This window comes from Schistocerca nitens, chromosome 7 (genome assembly GCF_023898315.1).
Source record: "Schistocerca nitens isolate TAMUIC-IGC-003100 chromosome 7, iqSchNite1.1, whole genome shotgun sequence".
NCBI classification, from domain to species: domain Eukaryota; kingdom Metazoa; phylum Arthropoda; class Insecta; order Orthoptera; family Acrididae; genus Schistocerca; species Schistocerca nitens.
The window spans coordinates 98,395,287-98,415,664 of record NC_064620.1 but is presented as its reverse complement, the minus strand read 5'-3'; the positions used below and the strand labels follow the sequence as shown (position 1 = coordinate 98,415,664).

Below are 20,378 nucleotides of genomic sequence, written 5' to 3'. Positions count from 1 at the left end.
ATGTTAGTCAAGAATGCCTGTAAGGCAACAAAGATGCCATTGTCAACTGTACACAATTGCCGGCATCAGTGGTTATGAAAATGTGTAATTGCAAAAAGACCAGGCTCTGGATGGTCACATGGCACTACCAAAAGAGAAGACCATCATGTTCAATGTATAGCTGTGGTGCATCATACTGTATTTGCAGCAGCAATTTGAGCAGCAGTTGACACCACAGTGACACATCAAACTTTTACATTTTGCTTACTTCAAGGACAGCTTCGTGCTAGATGCCCTGTGGTGTGCATTCCACAGACATATTGGACCTGCACCCAGAGTTATGATATTGGGAGAAAACTTTTGAAAATGTTGATTTGAATGCACTCTCTGAAATCTGAAGACAGCAGGGATAAAACACGGGAAGCAAAATATCGTCTATAGCTTATACAGAAATCAGACTGCAGTAATAAATCAAGACATGAAAGGCAAGTAGTAGTTGAGAAGAGAGCTGGAGAGGCTTTCAGCCTGTCCCTGATGTATATTGAGCTAGCAGTAAAGGAAACCAAAGAGAAATTTGGAAAGTGAATTAAACTTCAGTATATGATATAAGAACTAATTAAACAGAAAGGATAGTATCTTGTAAGATGTTTTAAGATGAAAATCAACAAAATTAAAACAAGAGTAATTCAGTATATTCAAATTATATCAGTGCTGAGAGAATTGAAAAAAAATATTAGGAAATCTTTTCTTAAGGTCTTTGTCTAGAGTTGAGACTTGTACTGAAGTGAAATTTGGACAATAAATGGTACAAATCAGAAGAGTACAGGAGCTTTTGAAAGGTGGCACTAATGATACAGGAGAATGCTGAACGTTGATGTGTAAGGTCAAATAACTTATGAGGAAGTGCCGAATAGAATTGCAGAGTAAAAAAACTTATACCACAACTTTGCTTGACTGGATCAGTTGATATGGGATAAAAATTGTAGAGAGAGGCCAAGGCTTGACTATGGGAACTGGTTCGAACAGATAAAGGTTGCACCAGTTACAAAGAGATGAAGATACTTGCACATGGTAGACTAGCATGTACAGGTACATCAAACTGGTCTTTGACTCAAAACCACAACAGTGAAAGTTTTCGTTTTGTGAAGACTCATCAGCTGATGCATATATTTGGTATAGTCTCACCTCTTAGATGAACATAAATATTTTTCTTAAGCTTATTTTAATTAAACCAGCAAAATGTACTGTAAACAAGTATACAAAAAAAAGGGTTGTTTGCTCTGTTATAAGAAATGAAGTTGACAATGAAATGGAGAGGAAAATGCTCCTCTGAACTAATGATAAACAATAGAGCTGTTAGAGATCCCAGTTCCATACATGAATCCTTCAAGGACTTCTCCACAAATTGTAGTACAATTGGTGACTTAAAACCACTAAACAGAAATCTGGAAATTTCATTATGACAGACAGAAATAGTATAGGTCATAAGTTTTCCCCTGTTTAGAGCTCTGAACTTACAAATATCATAAAGGTCCAAAAAAATGTTAACTCTGTGGATTAGGATGAGGTTCCCACCTGAATAATAAAAATGTCTGTCATTGTATAGCACATCCACTGTCTTATAACAGTTGATTAGTTTTTTGTTGTGGGATGTTTTCCAGATCGATTAAAATATGCTGAAGTTCAACAAAAAAGAGCAAACAAGATTAAACTGGCAGCTATAGATGCATTTCATTGTTACCAATTTCCTCAAAAATTTTTGAAAGGACTGCACATGATCAAACAGAAAATTGTAGTTGATTATACAGTTTAATTCACATAACTGATATGGTTTTAGGAAAGGCTGCAGCACAACTTGTGCAGTAAATGAAGTGGTCACAAATGTCACAGATGTCTGCAAATAGAGTGTGTGTGCATCTGGTATTTTTTGTGACCTCACTAAAGCTTTTGATACAGTAAATCATGACTTTATTCTCCCCAAGCTAATAATCTACAGTTTTCAAGAAAAATCTCTTAGATGAATGTTAATTTAGGCCTATATGGCAAACAAGTAACAAAGAGAACATGTTCATAACAGTGGAAAGAAATTCCTCTGGCTGGAAACACAATTAGGTGTTCCACAAGATTAGTGTTAGGTTCAATATATTAGGGCCTGTACTATTTTTGTATTATATCAATGAAATACAACTCCAGGTTTGGTCTGATATTGTGCTCTATGCAGATGATTCAAAAATGACAATCTGCTGTAGAAGATGAGAAGAGTTAATCTGTCATTTTGAACAGACACTTGGAGAAGTAGAGACATGGGTCAGAAAAAAAAAATTAAATTTAATTTTGCTATAACAGAAACTATTCTTTTCACCACAAAACAAACAGCATAATGTATAACTGAAAAATGCTATACAGTCAAAAACAAACTTGACATTGCAAACTATCAAATTCCTTGGTGCAATAGTAGATAAAAATACATTGTGGAGTATTCATATCGAGAGCATGCTGAGTCAGCTGAAAGGTCTCATTGGTAGAAATGTCTCGTATAGAATCACCGATTTAATAGTAAAAAAAACTGTATGTTAAGTATATTTTGGTCTGAGAAAACTAATCAGCCCAAAGCTTTTAGACTACTGCAATAGATCATCTTAGCCACAATGGGAGCTAAAAGGAGACAACACTGCAAGAAAACTAGACATAGAACAAGTTAATTGTCACCTAGCCACAGATTAAAAACTCCACATTGTATGAACATAAAATTTATAAATAAAATCTGAAAAGGAAAGTGTGACCCACATCTAAAAAATACTGAAGTAAACTTGGAAAAATACCTGATAATAAATTGTATAATGTGTAGAAGATTTCTAGAACGACACCCTTGTAAAATAATATCTCACTCAGGAAGTAACACCATATGTGTTGTAAACTTAGAATAATTTTGTTACTCTATATAATGTTAGAATCGACAAGTTACCTATGCCACAGTTTTTGACCATCTGAGGCATGTTATGTGGTGATAAAGATTTGATTTGACTGTTTCATATAATAGATATTTCTCTTTTATCAATCCGGAGTTTGTGTATCTTCGCCCCCAGGACAACATAGACACTCTTGGGCTGATGCATCGGCTCCTGTCCGTCCAAGTGGCAGTGGCAGTGTAGCTGATCTTGGATCTTTCCAGGTGGATGTTGATAGTGCTCAGTCATCACCTGGAATTGAAAGGGTATGTTCCATAATAAATAGTACTTTTCTTGTTATATTCTGAATGTCAAAGTGGTGTTACCATTCGGTGAATAATAGTTTTATGCACAGTGATAAAAGTGCAAAATACAATCAGAATGTTATATAATTTGAGCAGCATGAATCACCAATCTTTTGCTGTGGATTGGAAATGTTAAGTGCGAATGGCACTAAAGAGATTTAAGCTTTTTTAAGTAGGTCCTTTTTCTTCAGGATGTGAAAGCATAGCTAGGATTTTGTGTGTGTGTGTGTGTTTTTTACTGACGCAGTCGTTTTGGCGCCAGTATTTATCTTTGTGCCTGCAAAGCATGCCTGTGTAGCACTACATATATTCGACGGCAGAAGTTAGTTGTGGCGCACTCGCTGTGATTAAAATTAAGTTAAAACAACAGCATAAATGTGTGTTCTTTGTACTTACAATAAAAATATCTCAATTATTTGTAAATACTGGCATTTTCTCTCTAGTGCAAAATATGGCATCAGTGCCATTATTGCTGTAGTGTGTCAACACAATCTGTAGTCTTTCAAGAGAGCAGTTCACAATTAGCACATGGACACAGCCAGATCATAAATTAATACCAAGTGTTTTAATGTGCACTTGTTGCACACAGATATGTTACAAAGCAAAGATATGGATTGTTTAGGTTAGTTGTTGGATACATGTTGAAAGATGTGACTCTAATACCGCTTTGTTTTCAGTAAGGCAAAAACATAGCGTAAGAGATTTTAGCATGATGTTTCCGATATGTTATGGCATAAACCATATGGAATACATTACCATATTTACTCGAATCTAAGCCGCACCTGAAAAATGAGACTCGAAATCAAGGAAAAAAATTTTCCCGAATCTAAGCCGCACCTGAAATTTGAGACTCGAAATTCAAGGGGAGAGAAAAGTTTTAGGCCGCACCTCCAAATCGAAACAATGTTGGTCCATTGTAATATGAGACACAATTTAGGTCGAATGAATTACGATACAGCTACAGTAGTTTGGTTCGAGTCGTAAGCTTAGCAGTTAAGCTATACCCGGTAGCCATTGCTATGCGTCAGGCACTCCATCCGTATTTATACGGGTACCCTTCCTTTTTCACGTGCTTCGTCTGGTTTGAATTGATTGCTTATTTTTCTTTGATATGATAAGTGCCATTCTCTTTGTTATAGGTGTTTACGTCACTCTAAGCTAAAAATGTATTACTATACTGTGTCATGCATTGTTTGTTGCATTCTGTGTTTACGGCCTGTCGCCGCTCGTGGCATGGCTTGCTTTTGTGACCGCCGCTTACAATTAAAAGAAAAAAAAGAGAGAGGAATCATCTCATTAACGAAACAATGGCAAGAGACTGCTATTTGTTGTTACTTACACTGCTACTTTCTTTGATAATGATTAACAAGAACCAAATAATAGAATGCGTATGATAGAAGATGTTCTGAACGAGAGTTTAGCGAAAATTTTTCTCCATTTGAATATCTTTGCAGACGCCTCTTTAGTACATTACATTCTGCACAGAAATTAGAGTCATCTTAGATTTAAAAATCTAGTCAATTGCCGTGCTTCATTTCTGACTGTATCACTATTAGGCACAAGAAAAATACGAATATAAACATGACATGATATGTATATTCTTCCGCGTGTGCTATTGTCTCACTCTAAGGCAGACAGGTTTTAAAAGAGAAAGCAGCAAACACGAAAGAATACATGGCAAAATGTTTATATTCGTATTATTCTTATGGTGAAGAGAATATCGCATGTGATTCACAATTCGTAAAAGTTCCTATTAGCAACCATCTCTTCTCACAGGTAAGAAAAAATTCAGAACATAGAGATGGCCATATTGACAAACATCCTAAACAGTCTTGCCAGTCGAATTTTCGTAGTACATTGAAATGCTGCTAAATTCGAAGATGAACTATACTTTATTTGTATTTACTTCGTTGGATAATGTATGAAAATGCAGTGGTCAAAACTAGGGGTGGAGAAAAAAAAGCTCGTCTTGCAACCCCCCCCCCCCCTTTTTTTAACTGACGCAGTCGTTTTGGTGCCAGTATTTATCTTTGTGCCTGCAAAGCATGCCTGTGTAGCACTACATATATTCGACGGCAGAAGTTAGTTGTGGCGGCACCTACCAACATTTTTCAGGACTTCCACTTACTTTGCACTCGATTCTAAGCCGCAGGCGGTTTTTTGGGTTACAAAAACCAGAAAAAAAGTGCGGCTTAGATTCAAGTAAATACGGTAAGCTATGGTACCATTTGAGAGAGAACCTATTGAAAGTTTTTTATGAAAATATTAATGTTTCATATTTAGAGCTTCTAACTTCTTTTTGTGCAATGTTAAAATATATTGCAGTTATTTGCTAAGCAGAATGTCAAAATGTAGACAGAGATAAACTATTTCTGAGTTGAATGCTGTAACTGTTAAGCTGCTTTTGGTAGACCAAAAATGAAATCAGGGCACTCTATAAAAGAAAGATTTCCTAATGCATAATTTTAATAGTCTGGTTAGCAAACAACAGCAATATTTTTTACCTTGGCACAAAGAGAATTAAGAGCTCTAAATATAAAACAGTGAAGCCATGCCCTAGGAAGAACAAATGTTTGTCCACATAAATTTTACTATATATTTATCAATTAAACTGGCACAAATTTTGATGATGAACTTGGGCTCATGGACAGTGGGGTCAAACATAATCTTACCACTACACTAAAAACAATATTAAAATCTCTTGCAAACACCAAAGTGGCATGTGATGTAGCAAAATTTAACTCAAGTGAAAAAAATGTAGTAGACTTTAAAGCTAGTAATATTATACATAACCACATATCAAACAGTCACGCACTTTAAACGATCAAAAACATCAACTGCTAACAAAGAGATAGAGGGGCTGGCCAGTACTTACCTCAGCTCAGTACAGCCGATAGATATACAAAACAGAACAGACAATTTACATTCCTAGCTTTCGGAACTTTGTTCCTTCATCAGGGAGGAGAGAGGGGAAAAAAGGGATAAAGGGAAAGTGGATTCAGTTACTCACAACCCAGGTTATGAAGCAACAGGAGAAGGTAAATAGGGAGGGTAGTAAGGATGGAGGCATGGTCGTCAGAGGGAAGCCAAAGATATTCTACTACAAGTACTGTGCCAGCTTCAAACCAAAGAGGATGCGTACAGAAGTAAAGAGGTATATAGTATAAAGATAAACACAACTATGTAGGAAGAAAAGATGCGTGAATGGCTAAAGAGGAGAGGGAAAAAGGAGAAGACTGAAGAGTAAATGGGAGTGAGGTTGGTTAACGTAGGTTCAGTCCAGGGGGATAGCGGGATGAAAGGATGTGTTGGAGTGCAAGTTCCCATCTCTGCAGTTCCGAGGGACTGGTATTGGGGGGGGGAGAAGCCAAATGGCACATACAGTGTAGCAGGTTCCTAGGTCCCTAGAATTATTCTGGAGGGCATGCTCTGCTACTGGGTATTGGACATCTCCTAGGCGGACAGTTCGTCTGTGCCCATTCATGTGCTCAGCCAGTTTAGTTGTCGTCATACCAATGTAAAAGGCTGTGCAGTGCAGGCATGTCAGCTGATAAATGACATGTGTTGTTTCACATGTGGCCCTGCCTTGCATTGTGTAGGTTTTACCAGTAGCGGGGCTGGAGTAGGTGGTTGTGGGGGGATGCATGGGGCAGGTTTTGCAGCAGGGTTGGTTACAGGGTAGGAACCGCTGGGTAGAGAAGGTGGTCTGGGAATACTGTAGGGTTTGACAAGGATCATTTTTTATCACTCACAATCTTTTTTTGCCACTCGCGATCAATTTTGCAGCACTTGCGATCTTTTTTTGAGCAACGCGTGTTCGTTCCCCCTGATCTGGACATACTTGCTTGGTCTGGTCAACCTTTATCTGTACTTTTCTTATTTAGTGGTCTTCCTTTGGTATTGAACATTACCAACACATTTTCTTTTCTTACTCGTTCTTCCCACCTTGTTTTATTCCTTCTTATTATTACTATTTAACTTTAGTTATTTAATTTCCCTACCCACCAGTTACCCAATATGTACCCTAATCCTATACCACATTATTTACATTCATTCTGGAAACATGCATTCACCCTAGCCAAACTGCAATCCCACATACTTTTCCTCCGGTCGTGCTTAACCTTTGGAATTACCCCTAAAGGACTTACCTTAAAAGTTCCCATCTCTGGGTGCAATCCCTCCTTCCACCAGTCTCTCCTGGACTTCCAGAACCTTCAATCTTTAGCCCTTACCCAACTTGTCCTGAATCTCTACACTACTTCGTGTAACCACCACTCCCAACAGCTCCTATCTCTCATCAAAGTCATCCACCCCTCAAACCCCTGCTTGGAGAACACACTCAGGAACATCGTTCTAGAAGCCAGCTGTGAACTTGAGTTCCATGCCACACACCACCTGAAAAAATTATGCACAGTGCTAGTGCAACACCTAAGAAGTGGGGTCCCTATCCCTATCCCTCACAAACACCAACCACCGTAGCACCTTCAACAAACCACCCTCATACCCACAAACCTAGCCTGGCCACCCTACTCAATCTCCCAATCCCAGCACATACCCCACACAGACCAAATCTCAACTATAACCACAGTCAAATGCCACATATCACCAGTCCCAATTCAGTTCTAAACCTCTCATCCAGATCCCTCTCTCCTCCAGAGATATCTGTTCTATCAAAAGCCCCACACCTAAATTCAACCACACTGCCCTGGTTAAAGATCTCCTCTCATTCACCCAGAACCTCAACTGGAAATATCACTTCACCACCCAAACACAGCCCCCAAATACTAAACCCAGTGTTGAACCCTGTCTAGAACAGTTCTGACTGCCTTCTCAAAGGGATCCTCCTCCCCTCCCCCAAAACCATCCCTTGCAGACTTTTCAGGAATTCCTCACATCCAGTGTTGCCTCCCAGTTCTTCTTGAAGAACATCCCGACAACCCCCAACATCACCCCAGCTGATTCCCATGCCATTAAGGAGCTGAAAACGGATCGCTCTATTGTCATCCTCCCAGCGGATAAAGGCTCCACAACTGTGGTACTTGACCGTGTGGAGTATGTGGCAGAAGGACCGCATCAACTCTCCGACACCTCAACCTACAAAGCTGTTACCCAGGATCCCATTCCCTCCGTCTAGACTGAGTTGCAGAAAATCCTAAAAATCCAAGGTCTCTCACAAGGCCTCACAACGGCTTCCATAGACCTACTCACTCCACCTGAGCCACGTACCCCTACCTTCTACCTATTACCCAAAATCCACAAAGAGAACCATCCTGGCCGTCCCATTGTAGAAGGCTTCAAAGCTCCAACAGAATGTATCTCAGCTCTGGTAGACCAACACCTCCAACCTATCACCCGCAGACTCCCATCCTACATCAAAGACACAAACCACTTCCTAGAACTCCTCAAATCCATTCCCACTCCCCTTCCACCTGGAACCTTTCTTGTCACCATAGATGCTACATCCCTTTACACAAACATCCCACATACCCATGGTCTCTCTGCCCTTGAACACTACCTCTCCCAATGCCCACCTGAAGATCTTCCAAAAACCTCTTCCTTATCACACTTACCAACTTCATCCTCACCCATAATTACTTCATTTTGAAGGCCAGACCTACAAACAAATCAGGGGAATGGCCATGGGAACCAGGATGGCTCCATCCTATGCCAACTTCTTCATGGGCCGCATGGAGGAGGCTTTCCTGGAGACCCAACAGCTGCTTCCCCTGGCCTGGTGTAGGTTTATAGATGACATCTTTGTGGTCTGGACTCATGGTGAAGAAACACTCTTTAATTTCCTCAATAACTTCAACTCCTTTTCGAATCTGAATTTCACGTGGTCCTTCTCCAAAACCCAATCCACCTTCCTGGATATTGACCTTCATCTTGTTGAAGCTCACATCTACACCACTGTCCACATCAAACCCACAAACAAACAACAGTACCTTCACTTTGACAGCTGCCATCCATTCCACATCAAATGCTCCCTTCCCTACAGCCTAGGTATTCGTGGCAAACATATCTGCTCCAGTGACGGATCCCTCAACAATTACACCAATAACCTTGACCAGTGCTTTCCTCTCCCGCAACTATCCTGCAGACCTTGTCCACAAACAGATCTCCCGAGCAATGCTCCTACCCCCAGAGCACACAGAAACATCCCCCTTGTCACCCAATATTATCCTGGCCTTAAATACATCAACAAATTACTCCGCCAGGGATATGACTTTCTCAAGTCAAGCCCTGAAATGAGATCATCCCCTGACAATATTCTCCCCACACCACCCAGAGTTGCCTTTCGTTACCCCCCTAACCTCCGTAACATCCTTGTCAAACCCTACAATATTCCCAGACCACCTTCTCTACCCAGCGGTTCCTACCCCTGTAACCAACCCTGCTGCAAAACCTGCCCCATGCGTCCCCCCACAACCACCTACTCCAGCCCCGCTACTGGTAAAACCTACACAATGCAAGGCAGGGCCACATGTGAAACAACACACGTCATTTATCAGCTGACATGCCTGCACTGCACAGCCTTTTACATTGGTATGACGACAACTAAACTGGCTGAGCACATGAATGGGCACAGACGAACTGTCCGCCTAGGAGATGTCCAATACCCAGTAGCAGAGCATGCCCTCCAGAATAATTCTAGGGACCTAGGAACCCGCAACACCGTACATGCCATTTGGCTTCTCCCACCCAACACCAGTCCCTCGGGACTGCGGAGATGGGAACTTGCACTCCAACACATCCTTTCATCCCGCCATCCCCCTGGACTGAACCTACGTTAACCAACCTCACTCCCATTTACTCTTCAGTCTTCTCCTTTTTCCCCTCTCCTCTTTAGCCATTCATGCATCTTTTCTTCCTACTTAGTTGTGTTTATCTTTATACTATATACCTCTTTACTTCTGTATGCATCCTCTTTGGTTTGAAGCTGGCACAGTACTTGTAGTAGAATATCTTTGGCTTCCCTCTGACGACCATGCCTCCATCCTTACTACCCTCCCTGTTTACCTTTCCGTGTTGCTTCATAACTTGGGTTGTGAGTAACTGAATCCACTTTCCCTTTATCCCTTTCTTCCCCCTCTTTCCTCCCCGATGAAGGAACAAAGTTCCGAAAGCTAAGAATGTAAATTGTCTGTTCTGTTTTGTGTATCTATCGGCTGTACTGAGCTGAGGTAAGTACTGGCCAGCCCCTTTATCTCTTTGTTAGTATTTGTTTCACATCTTTATATGAGATTTTCCATTAATCATTCAAATACATCAACTGGAAGTGTTCAGAAAACAAAGTTCTCATAGTAAAACCAGGTGGAAGCAACTGTACTACCATGATGTCTGACCATGACTACACTGGCAAAACTTTTTGAACAACACCAGTATTATTGAAATACATTCTGACCCCAACTCCAAAATTTCAGTATAAGTTAAAAAAGTTCTTAATAAGTGCCACTTTCTGCTCATTACAACTGATATTGTAGCGGTTCCACCTGCATTTATTTATTTCTTTTGTTGTCCTCGGTGTTGATGTACTGCGTTACTACATTGGCTGAAAAATGGGGTTTGTAATTTGGACACTGACTACTGTAAATACTGTAGCCGACAGGTACACATTTGCGTTTCACCATACTTTCCTTTCATTTGGCACCACCCCCAATAATACACAGTTATATATGTATGGCCAGTGCACTATTGTTTAAACTTTCCATAAGCCTCATTAATAGTTTGCAGGTGAACCTCCACATGCTGCTGCAATAGTTTTATGTTGAACATCTATGAGCAGTAAAAAGATAACTACATAGTTCACAGTCCTTCAAATAAATTGAACAGTCACTGTCATTGCTTTAACACACCACCTATTGGTGTAACACTTATTTCACTGTTAAGTTGATACATTGAAGAATGTGAGTTTGAGAGCTGTTGTATAGAAATAGTGGACGGCCGCGGTGGTCTCGCGGTTCTAGGCGCGCAGTCCGGAACCATGTGACTGCTACGGTCGCAGGTTCAAATCCTGCCTCGGGCATGGATGTGTGTGATGTCCTTAGGTTTGTTAGGTTTAAGTAGTTCTAAGTTCAAGGGGACTGATGACCACAGCAGTTGAGTCCCATAGTGCTCAGAGCCATTTGAACCATTTTTGAGAATGTTCTAACTAATTATGTATATGAAGATGTGCATAAATTTTGTCTAGATCTAGGTATTTCAGATCATTGTGCATTGTTCATTGAGCTGCCACAGACAGACAGAAACATTTCATGTATTAGAACCCATATGAGCAAGAACTTTAGCAATGAAAACTTGATAACATTTAGTGAGAAGCTAAAAGAGAAAACATGGCCTTTTGATCATTCTAACTCAAGTGACGAAAACTTTGAGAAATTTCTAAATATTTTTCTTGGTGTCTTTAATGAAACATTTCCACCTAGACTCTGCGACTGTGCAGCAATAAAATAACAAATAAAGTAAAATGGATTACCCAGGGCATAAAAATTTCCAGTGTAAAGAAAAGACAACTGCACAGAGAACTAAAATATAATTAAGATATTGATGTCATTAAATATGTTAGTCTCTATAAAATCACATTTAAAGGAGCTGTCAGGGCAGCAAAACAACTGGCAAATAACGGGCTAATTTTAAATCATAAAAATAAGACAAAGGTTGTGTAGTCAGTCATTAAATCTGAGTTAGGTGTTAAAGACTGCAACCAAGAAATTTCAAAAATTGATATTGAAGGAATACAATTGTAAATACAACTCAAATACCAGAGTACTTTAATGAGTTCCTTATAAATGTAGTAAAGTCTGATGTAGATGTAACAGATTATCACAACAAAGTAAATCCCTTTGGCCTTGGTGGAAACTCGGGAAACTTTACAAAACTTTACAAAATTCTTAAAAGTTTCTGTGGAGGATGTAGAAAATGCTATTCTAACATTTAGAAACATAAAATCTGCAGGTTGGGATGGAATACCCACCAAAGTTATTAAAGTGGTACACAATAGAACTGCAAACCCACTAGCTCAAATAATAAATCAATATTTTGAAGAGGTAATGAAATATGCTGAAGTCAAACCACTCTTCAAGAAGGGATTAAGAGAGATCATGGGAAATTATCATCCTATCTTGATTCTCCCAGTCCTATCTAAAATATTTGAAAAACTTGCTGGTGCCACAAATCGAAAACTTCATTGCGCAATATTCTGTTGTTCTAAACAGTCAATTTGGTTTTCAGCAGGGGGAAAACATCATAGATGCAGTAAACAGTTTCATTGAGAAAATAAGTACATCATTGGACAAGAGAAATAAGGTGGCAGGAATTTTCTGTGACCTTTCAAAGACGTTTGATTCTGTAAACCATGCATTGCTTGTTTACAAACTTGAAAAGTAAGGCATTAGTAGCAGTGCCCTACAATGGCTTAAATCCTACGTATCCAACAGAAAGCAAAGAGTTAACATCTCTTCAAATGGTGCATATTATTTTTCTGACAGGAAAAAAAAAATCATCTCAGGGTGTTCACAAGGCTCCATATTAGGCCCAGTCCTATTGCTCTCCTACGTTAATGACTTACCATTAAATATCAGCTCCCCATCAGTTCTGTTTGCAGATGATACTTCTTAGTTGAAGATAAGGATTCGGAAAAAATTCCCAAATCTGTCATCAATACCCCCAGTACCTTAAAAACTTGGTTTCAGCTAAATGGGTTGAATCGAAACATATCTAAGCCTCACGTGATGCAGTTCAAAACCAAACAGTCAAAATGTGAGCAGATTAAGATTGTACACAACAACCAAGATATAGAAGAAGTTGGCTCAGTCAAATTATTAGGTTTAAATGTAGATAATATTTGAGCTGGCAGACACACATTGAATACCTGGCAAACAAACTGAGCAGCTTTGCATTTGCAGTGCAGATATTATCAACTGCAACTGACATGGACACATGAAAAGTAGCATATACAAGCTACTTCGAACCCATTATTAGGTATGGCATTGTTTTTTTGGTGTAACTCGACAAACATAGTGCGGATACTAAAATACAGGAAAAAAAAATCGTTTGAAATATGTGCACTGCAAATTACAAAGAACCATGTCGGCCATTATTTAGAAAACTTGAAATATTAACTCTGCCCTCCATGTACATATATGAGATTATTATATTTTTGTTGAGTTATTTGAGGGAAACCATTTTGTCCATTCACATGATACTAGAAACAAAGAAAACTTTATGCTCCCCACCCACCGCCTCAGACTGTATGCCCAGGGAATGTTCTCTTTTATGAAAATGCAGATTATACTCATGTATGTTAATGGTAATCAGTTAAAATCGGAAAAAAAATGAATTCTAAGGAGGCAGATGACAAAACAAGAGGGGAGTTAAAATTATCCTAACTCGCTTCATCACAACATACATAATTGCCCTGTTTTGAGCACTACACCGTCAAGACCAAATACTGAAACCTGACTGACTGCCCCTTCTGTGAATTCTAAAGGCAGCCCTGGATGTGGAATTAACAGAAACATAAGAGACCTCTTCCCAGCCAATAAGACTTTTGAAACAAAATTTGCCGGTCAAGTAACACAAAAACTTATTGAACACATCTTTTTTAAAAAAATTATTCCTCCAGCTATACAATTTACATCCCTCAAAATGTGTACAAAACTCCCAGTAGCTAAAACTGTTACAGTAACTAAAGAAATGAACTTATGAAGTGTAAACAGTTAAGTTTACCAGAAGAATATGATCTGATGGAGTTTTTAAAACTAATTTTATCACAAAGTGTTTCAGTTGTATTTTTTAAACAGCAGTATGACCTAGCAGGATTGTCAGCCAATATTTACATAGGCTGCTTGAGCAGCAGTTTCTCTCAACAAGTTACCTGTTTAACAGCTGTGATTTGTGTTGTGGCCTCTCAGGCTGAAAACTGGTTTGGCACAGTTCTATACCTAGTCTATACCTGGTCTACCATGTGTGAGCCTCTTCACCTCTACATAATTACTGCAGTCTACATACACTGGAACCTGCTTACTGTAATCAGCTAAAGTCTCCCCTACAATTGGTACTCTATACCCTCACACTTACACACTCTCTTCCTCCTAATACCAAATTGAATATTCCTTGATATCTCAGTATGTGTCCTAACAACTTATCCCTTGTGTTAGAAATCTGTTTTCTCCCAAATCTGATTTGGTGCCTCCTCATTTGTAATCCAGTCTACCCATCTAATCTTCAGCATTGTTGTATATAACATGACATTTCAAAAGCATTCGTTTTACTTGTCTGAAATTTTTATCTTCCATGTTTCACTTGTGCACAAAGCTACTCTTCAGGTAAATACTTAATACCTTCAGAATAGATTTCCCACTACTTAAATTCATATTAGATATTAATAGAGTCCTGTTTTTAGCAATGATTTTCCTGCATTTTATAACTTCTCTGCTTTGGCCATAGCAGCTCAAGGGCTCAGTGGTAAAGTGGCAGACAGGGGATCCACATGTCTCTGGTTTGATCCCCATTACATCCTATGATTTATATATCATTTATTAGTGCTTTCACATCTGGCCACATTTGTTGCAGTGAAAAATGCCAAATTGCACTGTGGTTCAAAGCCTACAGTAAACTGTTAGGTCCCTGTATAACTGGCTGAGCAAGTCATTTCAAACGATGGAGGGAGGCAACAGCGTACTACCTCTTATAGAATCATGACTAGTAAAGCCCAGTGGTGATCAAACCAATCTTCAGATGACAGCTTTATTTTACTTGCTTTGGCCATGAATAGTTATTTTGCTGTCCAAATAGTAAAACTCGTCTACTAATTTGCATGTCTCATTTGTTAATCTAATTCCCTCATCATCACCTGATTTACTTCAACTACACTACCTTATACTTACTATGCTTTATTGTTGTTTATCTTACAATGTCGTTGATAGATTCCGTCTATTCTGTCGAACTGGTTTTCCAAGACCTCTGCCATCTCTTATTATTATAATTCATCGGCATGCCTCAAAATTTTTATTTATTTTCCCTGAGCTTCATATGCCTTTCCAAATATTTACTTGAATTCCTCCACAGTGTGCTAAATGTGTGGAATGAATAACACCAAGAGTGGGCCACAGTTTTGTCTCGCATTCCCTTCTCAACTCCATACAAAGTTTCTTACATATCTGCGAGATAGTACTTTTAAATTGAGCCTTCATAATATCCTGTGTGATGTAACAGGTAGTAGAAAGGCAGTTTTTGCGTAAGTTAACAAAACTCTCGGGAAAATCATCCACATCAGATATTAATGATTATGTCTGCTTTATGCTGCCCCCTGTCACACTGTTCCTCATGAAAATTATGTGTTACCAAAGTTTTCAGAGCCACTGGATACACCACCTTACTCTGTCCTCAGAATATCTATTGTATACTGACCTACTGGTTACGTGGCCAAGTGGATTAATCGTCAGACCTAAAATCTGGAGATGTAGGATTCAGTCCGCAATTGGTCCTAAGGCTTTTTTTCTGTGTGTATGTATATGACAAATATCAAGTTTTGCTACAATTTGCAGCCATATTAAAATTTTAACTTTATAAGTGAACGATAAGAACTGATCCAGTATGGTAGCTAATACCACTTGTCTTTTACAAGATGACGGTATCAACCATCAACACTTAATGAGCTGCTCACTGGCTACTTGTCGAAAAATGTTTACTAAATTGAGAAGAGGACTGTAACAAGAAGAGTTCAAATTCACTTTAAACATTCTGTAAAAAAAGTTAAATAGAATATCTATTTAACAGTACTGAACATCTGGTTAAAATGTCACCAAAATTGTGGCATTGGTGGTTGTTTAGTAAATCATTATGATATAAGTCAGTTGCATAACTTTTTGAGAAGCTACAGTAAGATTTATTCTGACCTGTCTGTATAAAATTAATATATACCTTTTGAGTTTAGTATTTCAATCATTGCTTGCAGGCTACCAAGACTTTGATGGAAGGAAGTTTAAGTTGGTTTGTTTTCCCTTCTGAATCCCAAAGTCCTTCCTTACCTTCCATGCAATACAGCTCCTGCTTTGTCAATGTAAGGCATTTTCTGCACAAGAGGTAATGATACGTTGTTTAGAGCAATTAGTTTCTAGATATCAGTTTTACTCCTGTGTAGTAGTAAGGTAGAAGTATGGTGTCAGTTTTCACTTATTTTCAACAAAACTGTAGGAGACACATACTGTTGTAGTAGAAGGAGATACTAATCTGTGTGAAAAACTTTTTCTCCAATTTTTAAATAGTATTCTGAGAAGAGAGAGTTATATGAATTATCTTTGTCTGTAGAAACAGCCGGAGGAGAAGCTGACATTTGAATCAATGAAGAAGATCTTGTCAGACCCTGGAGACAGCAAGAAGGAAGCTGAAGAGGAGAAGAAGATACAGCTGAACAATACTTTCAGAACAGCTGCTTTTGAAGAATTATTTTCAAGGACACAGGCCAAGGTTTGGAAAGAATTGATATGGGTAGTAAGTGCTCAGTATATAAAGATCAGTTCTAAATACAGTTGCACAATTTCTTTTCAGAATGATATTCTTCAGAACAAACTGAATGAGATCTTCAGTAAATTAACTGCTGGACCAATAGATGGAATTAGGGCACCTCCAACACCAACGCCTAGTTTGAAACAGGATGAGAATGTACGTACAAACCCACCTGCCTATGAAGTTCTCTTCCCAGAACTTTTTGTGTATTAAAATATTTTGTTGTTATTCAGTTCCTCAGATTTTTTATGAGGGAGGAGGCATTGTTGATAATGTAGTATAGATACTTGAACCAAATATGTTTGTTACAGCCAGATTATGGCAAACATTCTTAACAGTATTATTGACTGATAAAAGACAAATCCACCTTATGCTGTTTGACATTTATGTACAGCAATTACATATACTGTCATTTGCAATCTAACCTGTAATTTATTATGTCATTGTTTATAGAGGTAATTTATTTCATGTGTACAGTTTTCATCTTTGTTATTAAACTGAACTATTGCATTTATAATGTTTTGTACAAAGGCAATTAATATCAATGAATGCCTGTACATACTACTGAAATAAAATCCTTATAACAATGGGTGAAAGAATGCAAAATAGTTTTATTCCCACAGACTATTCCCTGTTCCACTGCTGTTTTCGTATGTTTCAGACCAAGATGTTCACAGTACACCCATAAATATTGAAATTGGAATGATATCACTGCTCCTGATCTGTATATCTTAGCGTCTATATTTACAACACAAATGCTGTTTTAAGTGCCCCCTGCATTCCCTTCCTGCTTGTTTTGAGTTTATTTGGAGATACAAAAAGAGTGAGAAAAGGTCAGTATATGGTGTAATAAAACTGAGAGACTGAAGATACAAACTAGCTGCCTTCATTCACGTTCAGACTCCACTGAAACTACTAGAAACTGTCAACAAAAATTTTGTTCTTGAATCAAAGCACCAAAGCACTGGTGGAGCGTTTATTTGAATATTAATTGGCTGTAAAAAACTCGCTTTTCTGATTTCCTTTGAAGCAGAGAAACAAATTGAAATCTACAGGTGGCAACCCCTGATTCAGGATTGGGTTCTGGTGTGAGGGGGTTTACAGTCACTCCTACTTTTAACATAAAGCAGTTTCTTAGGCTTTAACACTAATAAAAATAAAATAATGTTTTAATATAATAATTCTATATTTTTATCATGCAGATAGGAACTGCAAATATTAGCAGCATAATTGTTACAATTTACTTATATTAACACTTAGTACATCACCTTTGCATGACTCACAAGAATAATAAAATAAAGGAATGGTAACGACTCACCTTTAGCAGACTGATGTGTGGCACATAGGCACACATAACAGAACACAGTATTAACTAGCTTTTGAGTCCTGTCTTCTTCTGGTAGAAAGTAACACATTCACACACACATACAGCCACTCAAATTCACACTACTGTGATTTTTGCGACACTCATTGTTAGACAGCAGTTGCCTGGCCTGATGGATTTGAGAAAGGGATAGGGAAGGACACAGTTGGAAGGAGTGATCAGCAGGTTAGTGCAAAGCGGGAGAGGAAAGACAGATGACTCAACAGCTGCACAATAAGATGAAAGGAGTTCTGACAGGTTAGAGCATGTTAGAGGTATAGATGTGTAGAGTGGGTGGGGGGAGAAAGGTGAAGATAAAGAGGGAGAAATGGATGGACAGAGAAGGGAGAGTGGTTCAAAAGAGGAGAGGGAGAGGGGGGGAAGGGAGGGAGGAGGCAAAAACAGGGGGAGAGAGAGAGAATATGCCCACATGGGGTTGGGGGAAGAGTGGTGAGAGAAGGCAGTGCACTATCTAGACATAGAAGGGGTAGTGTCTACAGAAAAGTGGAGGGAAACGGTAAAGTGAGGCTGTGAGAAACAGGTTAGTGGAGGTTTAGGCCAGGGGGAATGTGAGAGCACAGGATGTGCTGGAGAGACAGTTCCCATCTGCGTAGTTCAGAGAAACTTGTCATGGAAAGGAGTATCCAAATGGCCTGGATACTGAAGCAGTTGTAATAATATGTACTGAGGTCTGCAGCATATACAGCAACTGGATAGTGAAGTGTGTGGTTTTCCACAGTTTGGTGGTGATCGTTTATGTGAGTAGATGGTTGGTTATCTGTTGTGCCCACATAGAATACTGTACAGTAATTGCAGCATAGACGGCTGCATTCATATGCAGCCCTCCATCTTATTGGGTAGGAAATCCCTGCGACTGGACTGCAGTAGGTGGTGGCTGAGTGTCTGGAACAAGTCTTGCATTTGGGTCATCCACAAGGGAATGACTCATGTGGTGCAGGGTTGGGAGCAGGATTGGAATAGGTATGGACAAAGATATTCTGTAGATTGGGTCAGCAACAGAACACTGTTTTGGGTGATGTGGTAGGATCGATGGCCAGAGTGGCCGAGCGGTTCTAGGCGCTTCAGTCTGGAACCGCGCGACCGCTACGGTCGCAGGTTAGAATCCTGCCTCGGGCATGGATGTGGGTGATGTCCTTAGGTTAGTTAGGTTTAAGTAGTTCTAAGTTCTAGGGGACTGATGACCTCAGATGTTAAGTCCCATAGTGCTCAGAGCCATTTGTGGTAGGATCTCTCTTGTCTCAGGGCACAAGAGTTAGTCAAATCCCTGGTGTAGGATGTGGCTGAGTTTTCCAAGGCCAAGATGATACTAGGTGATCAGTGTTGAGAGCTGGTTAGCAGATTTGCTGGTGTCAGAGGAGGAGATGTTTCAAGAGATGTGTTTATAGATGGGTTAGTCTGGATATTGTCCGTCAATAAAGACTCTGGTAAGGTTATTAGCATATTTCAGTAACTCCTGCTTTCCATTGCAGATGCGGCATACGTGGATGGAGTGGCTGTAAGGAAAAGACTTTTTGATATTGAACAGGTAACAGCCGTCAGAGTGGATGTACTGTTGGTGGTAGATACACTTGACATGAACAGACTTGTTTATGGAGCCATATGAGAGGTGGAGATCAACATCTAAGAAAGTAGCTCACTGAGTTGAAAAGGACCAGGTGAAGCGGATTTGGGAGTACATCCACATATTTAGTCCGCTAGCCACCAAGCGGTGTGTGGCGGAGGGCACAATTTGCACCAAAGTCATATTTCCCCCCGTCTGTTCCACTCACGAATCGCGCGAAGGAAAAACGACTGTCTGAACGCCTCAGTACGAGCTCTAATTTCCCTTATCTTTGAATGGTGATCATCGCGTGATTTGAAAGTTGGTGGTAATAATATATGCTGTACATCCTCGATGAAGATCGGATTTCGGAATTTAGTGAGCAGCCCCTTCCGCTTAGCACGCCATCTATCTGCAAGTGTGTCCCACTTCAAACTTTCTATGAGATTTGTAATGCTCTCGCGATGGCTAAATGTACCAGTCACGAATCTTGCTGCTCTGCTTTGGACATTCTCAATCTCTTGAATCAGACCCAACTAGTAAGGGTCCCATACAGATGAACAATACTCTAAGACTGGACAAACTAACGTATTGTAAGCTATTTCCTTTGTTGAAAGACTGCATCGCTTCAGGATTCTAGCAATAAACCGCTATCTAGAGTTCACCTTGCCCATTACTTGTGTAATCTGATCATTCCATATGAGATAATTTCG

General features: G+C 39.3%; 1 protein-coding gene across 2 annotated transcripts in view; it reads left to right on the top strand.

The window, feature by feature from the left end:
* The window catches only part of LOC126194847 (protein EFR3 homolog cmp44E), a 96,212-nt gene extending 78,936 nt beyond the window's left edge, over positions 1-17,276 (top strand). Inside the window, exons 15-17 of one of the 2 annotated variants that reach the window (XM_049933188.1) lie at positions 3,066-3,193; positions 16,544-16,702; positions 16,784-17,276. In XM_049933188.1, the coding sequence (XP_049789145.1) occupies positions 3,066-3,193; positions 16,544-16,702; positions 16,784-16,954 (458 nt within the window). In that variant the 3' untranslated portion in view covers positions 16,955-17,276. The remainder of the gene's footprint in view (positions 1-3,065; positions 3,194-16,543; positions 16,703-16,783) is intronic. The other variant, XM_049933189.1, reaches the window with a different exon arrangement.
* Positions 17,277-20,378: the final 3,102 nt, after the last annotated feature.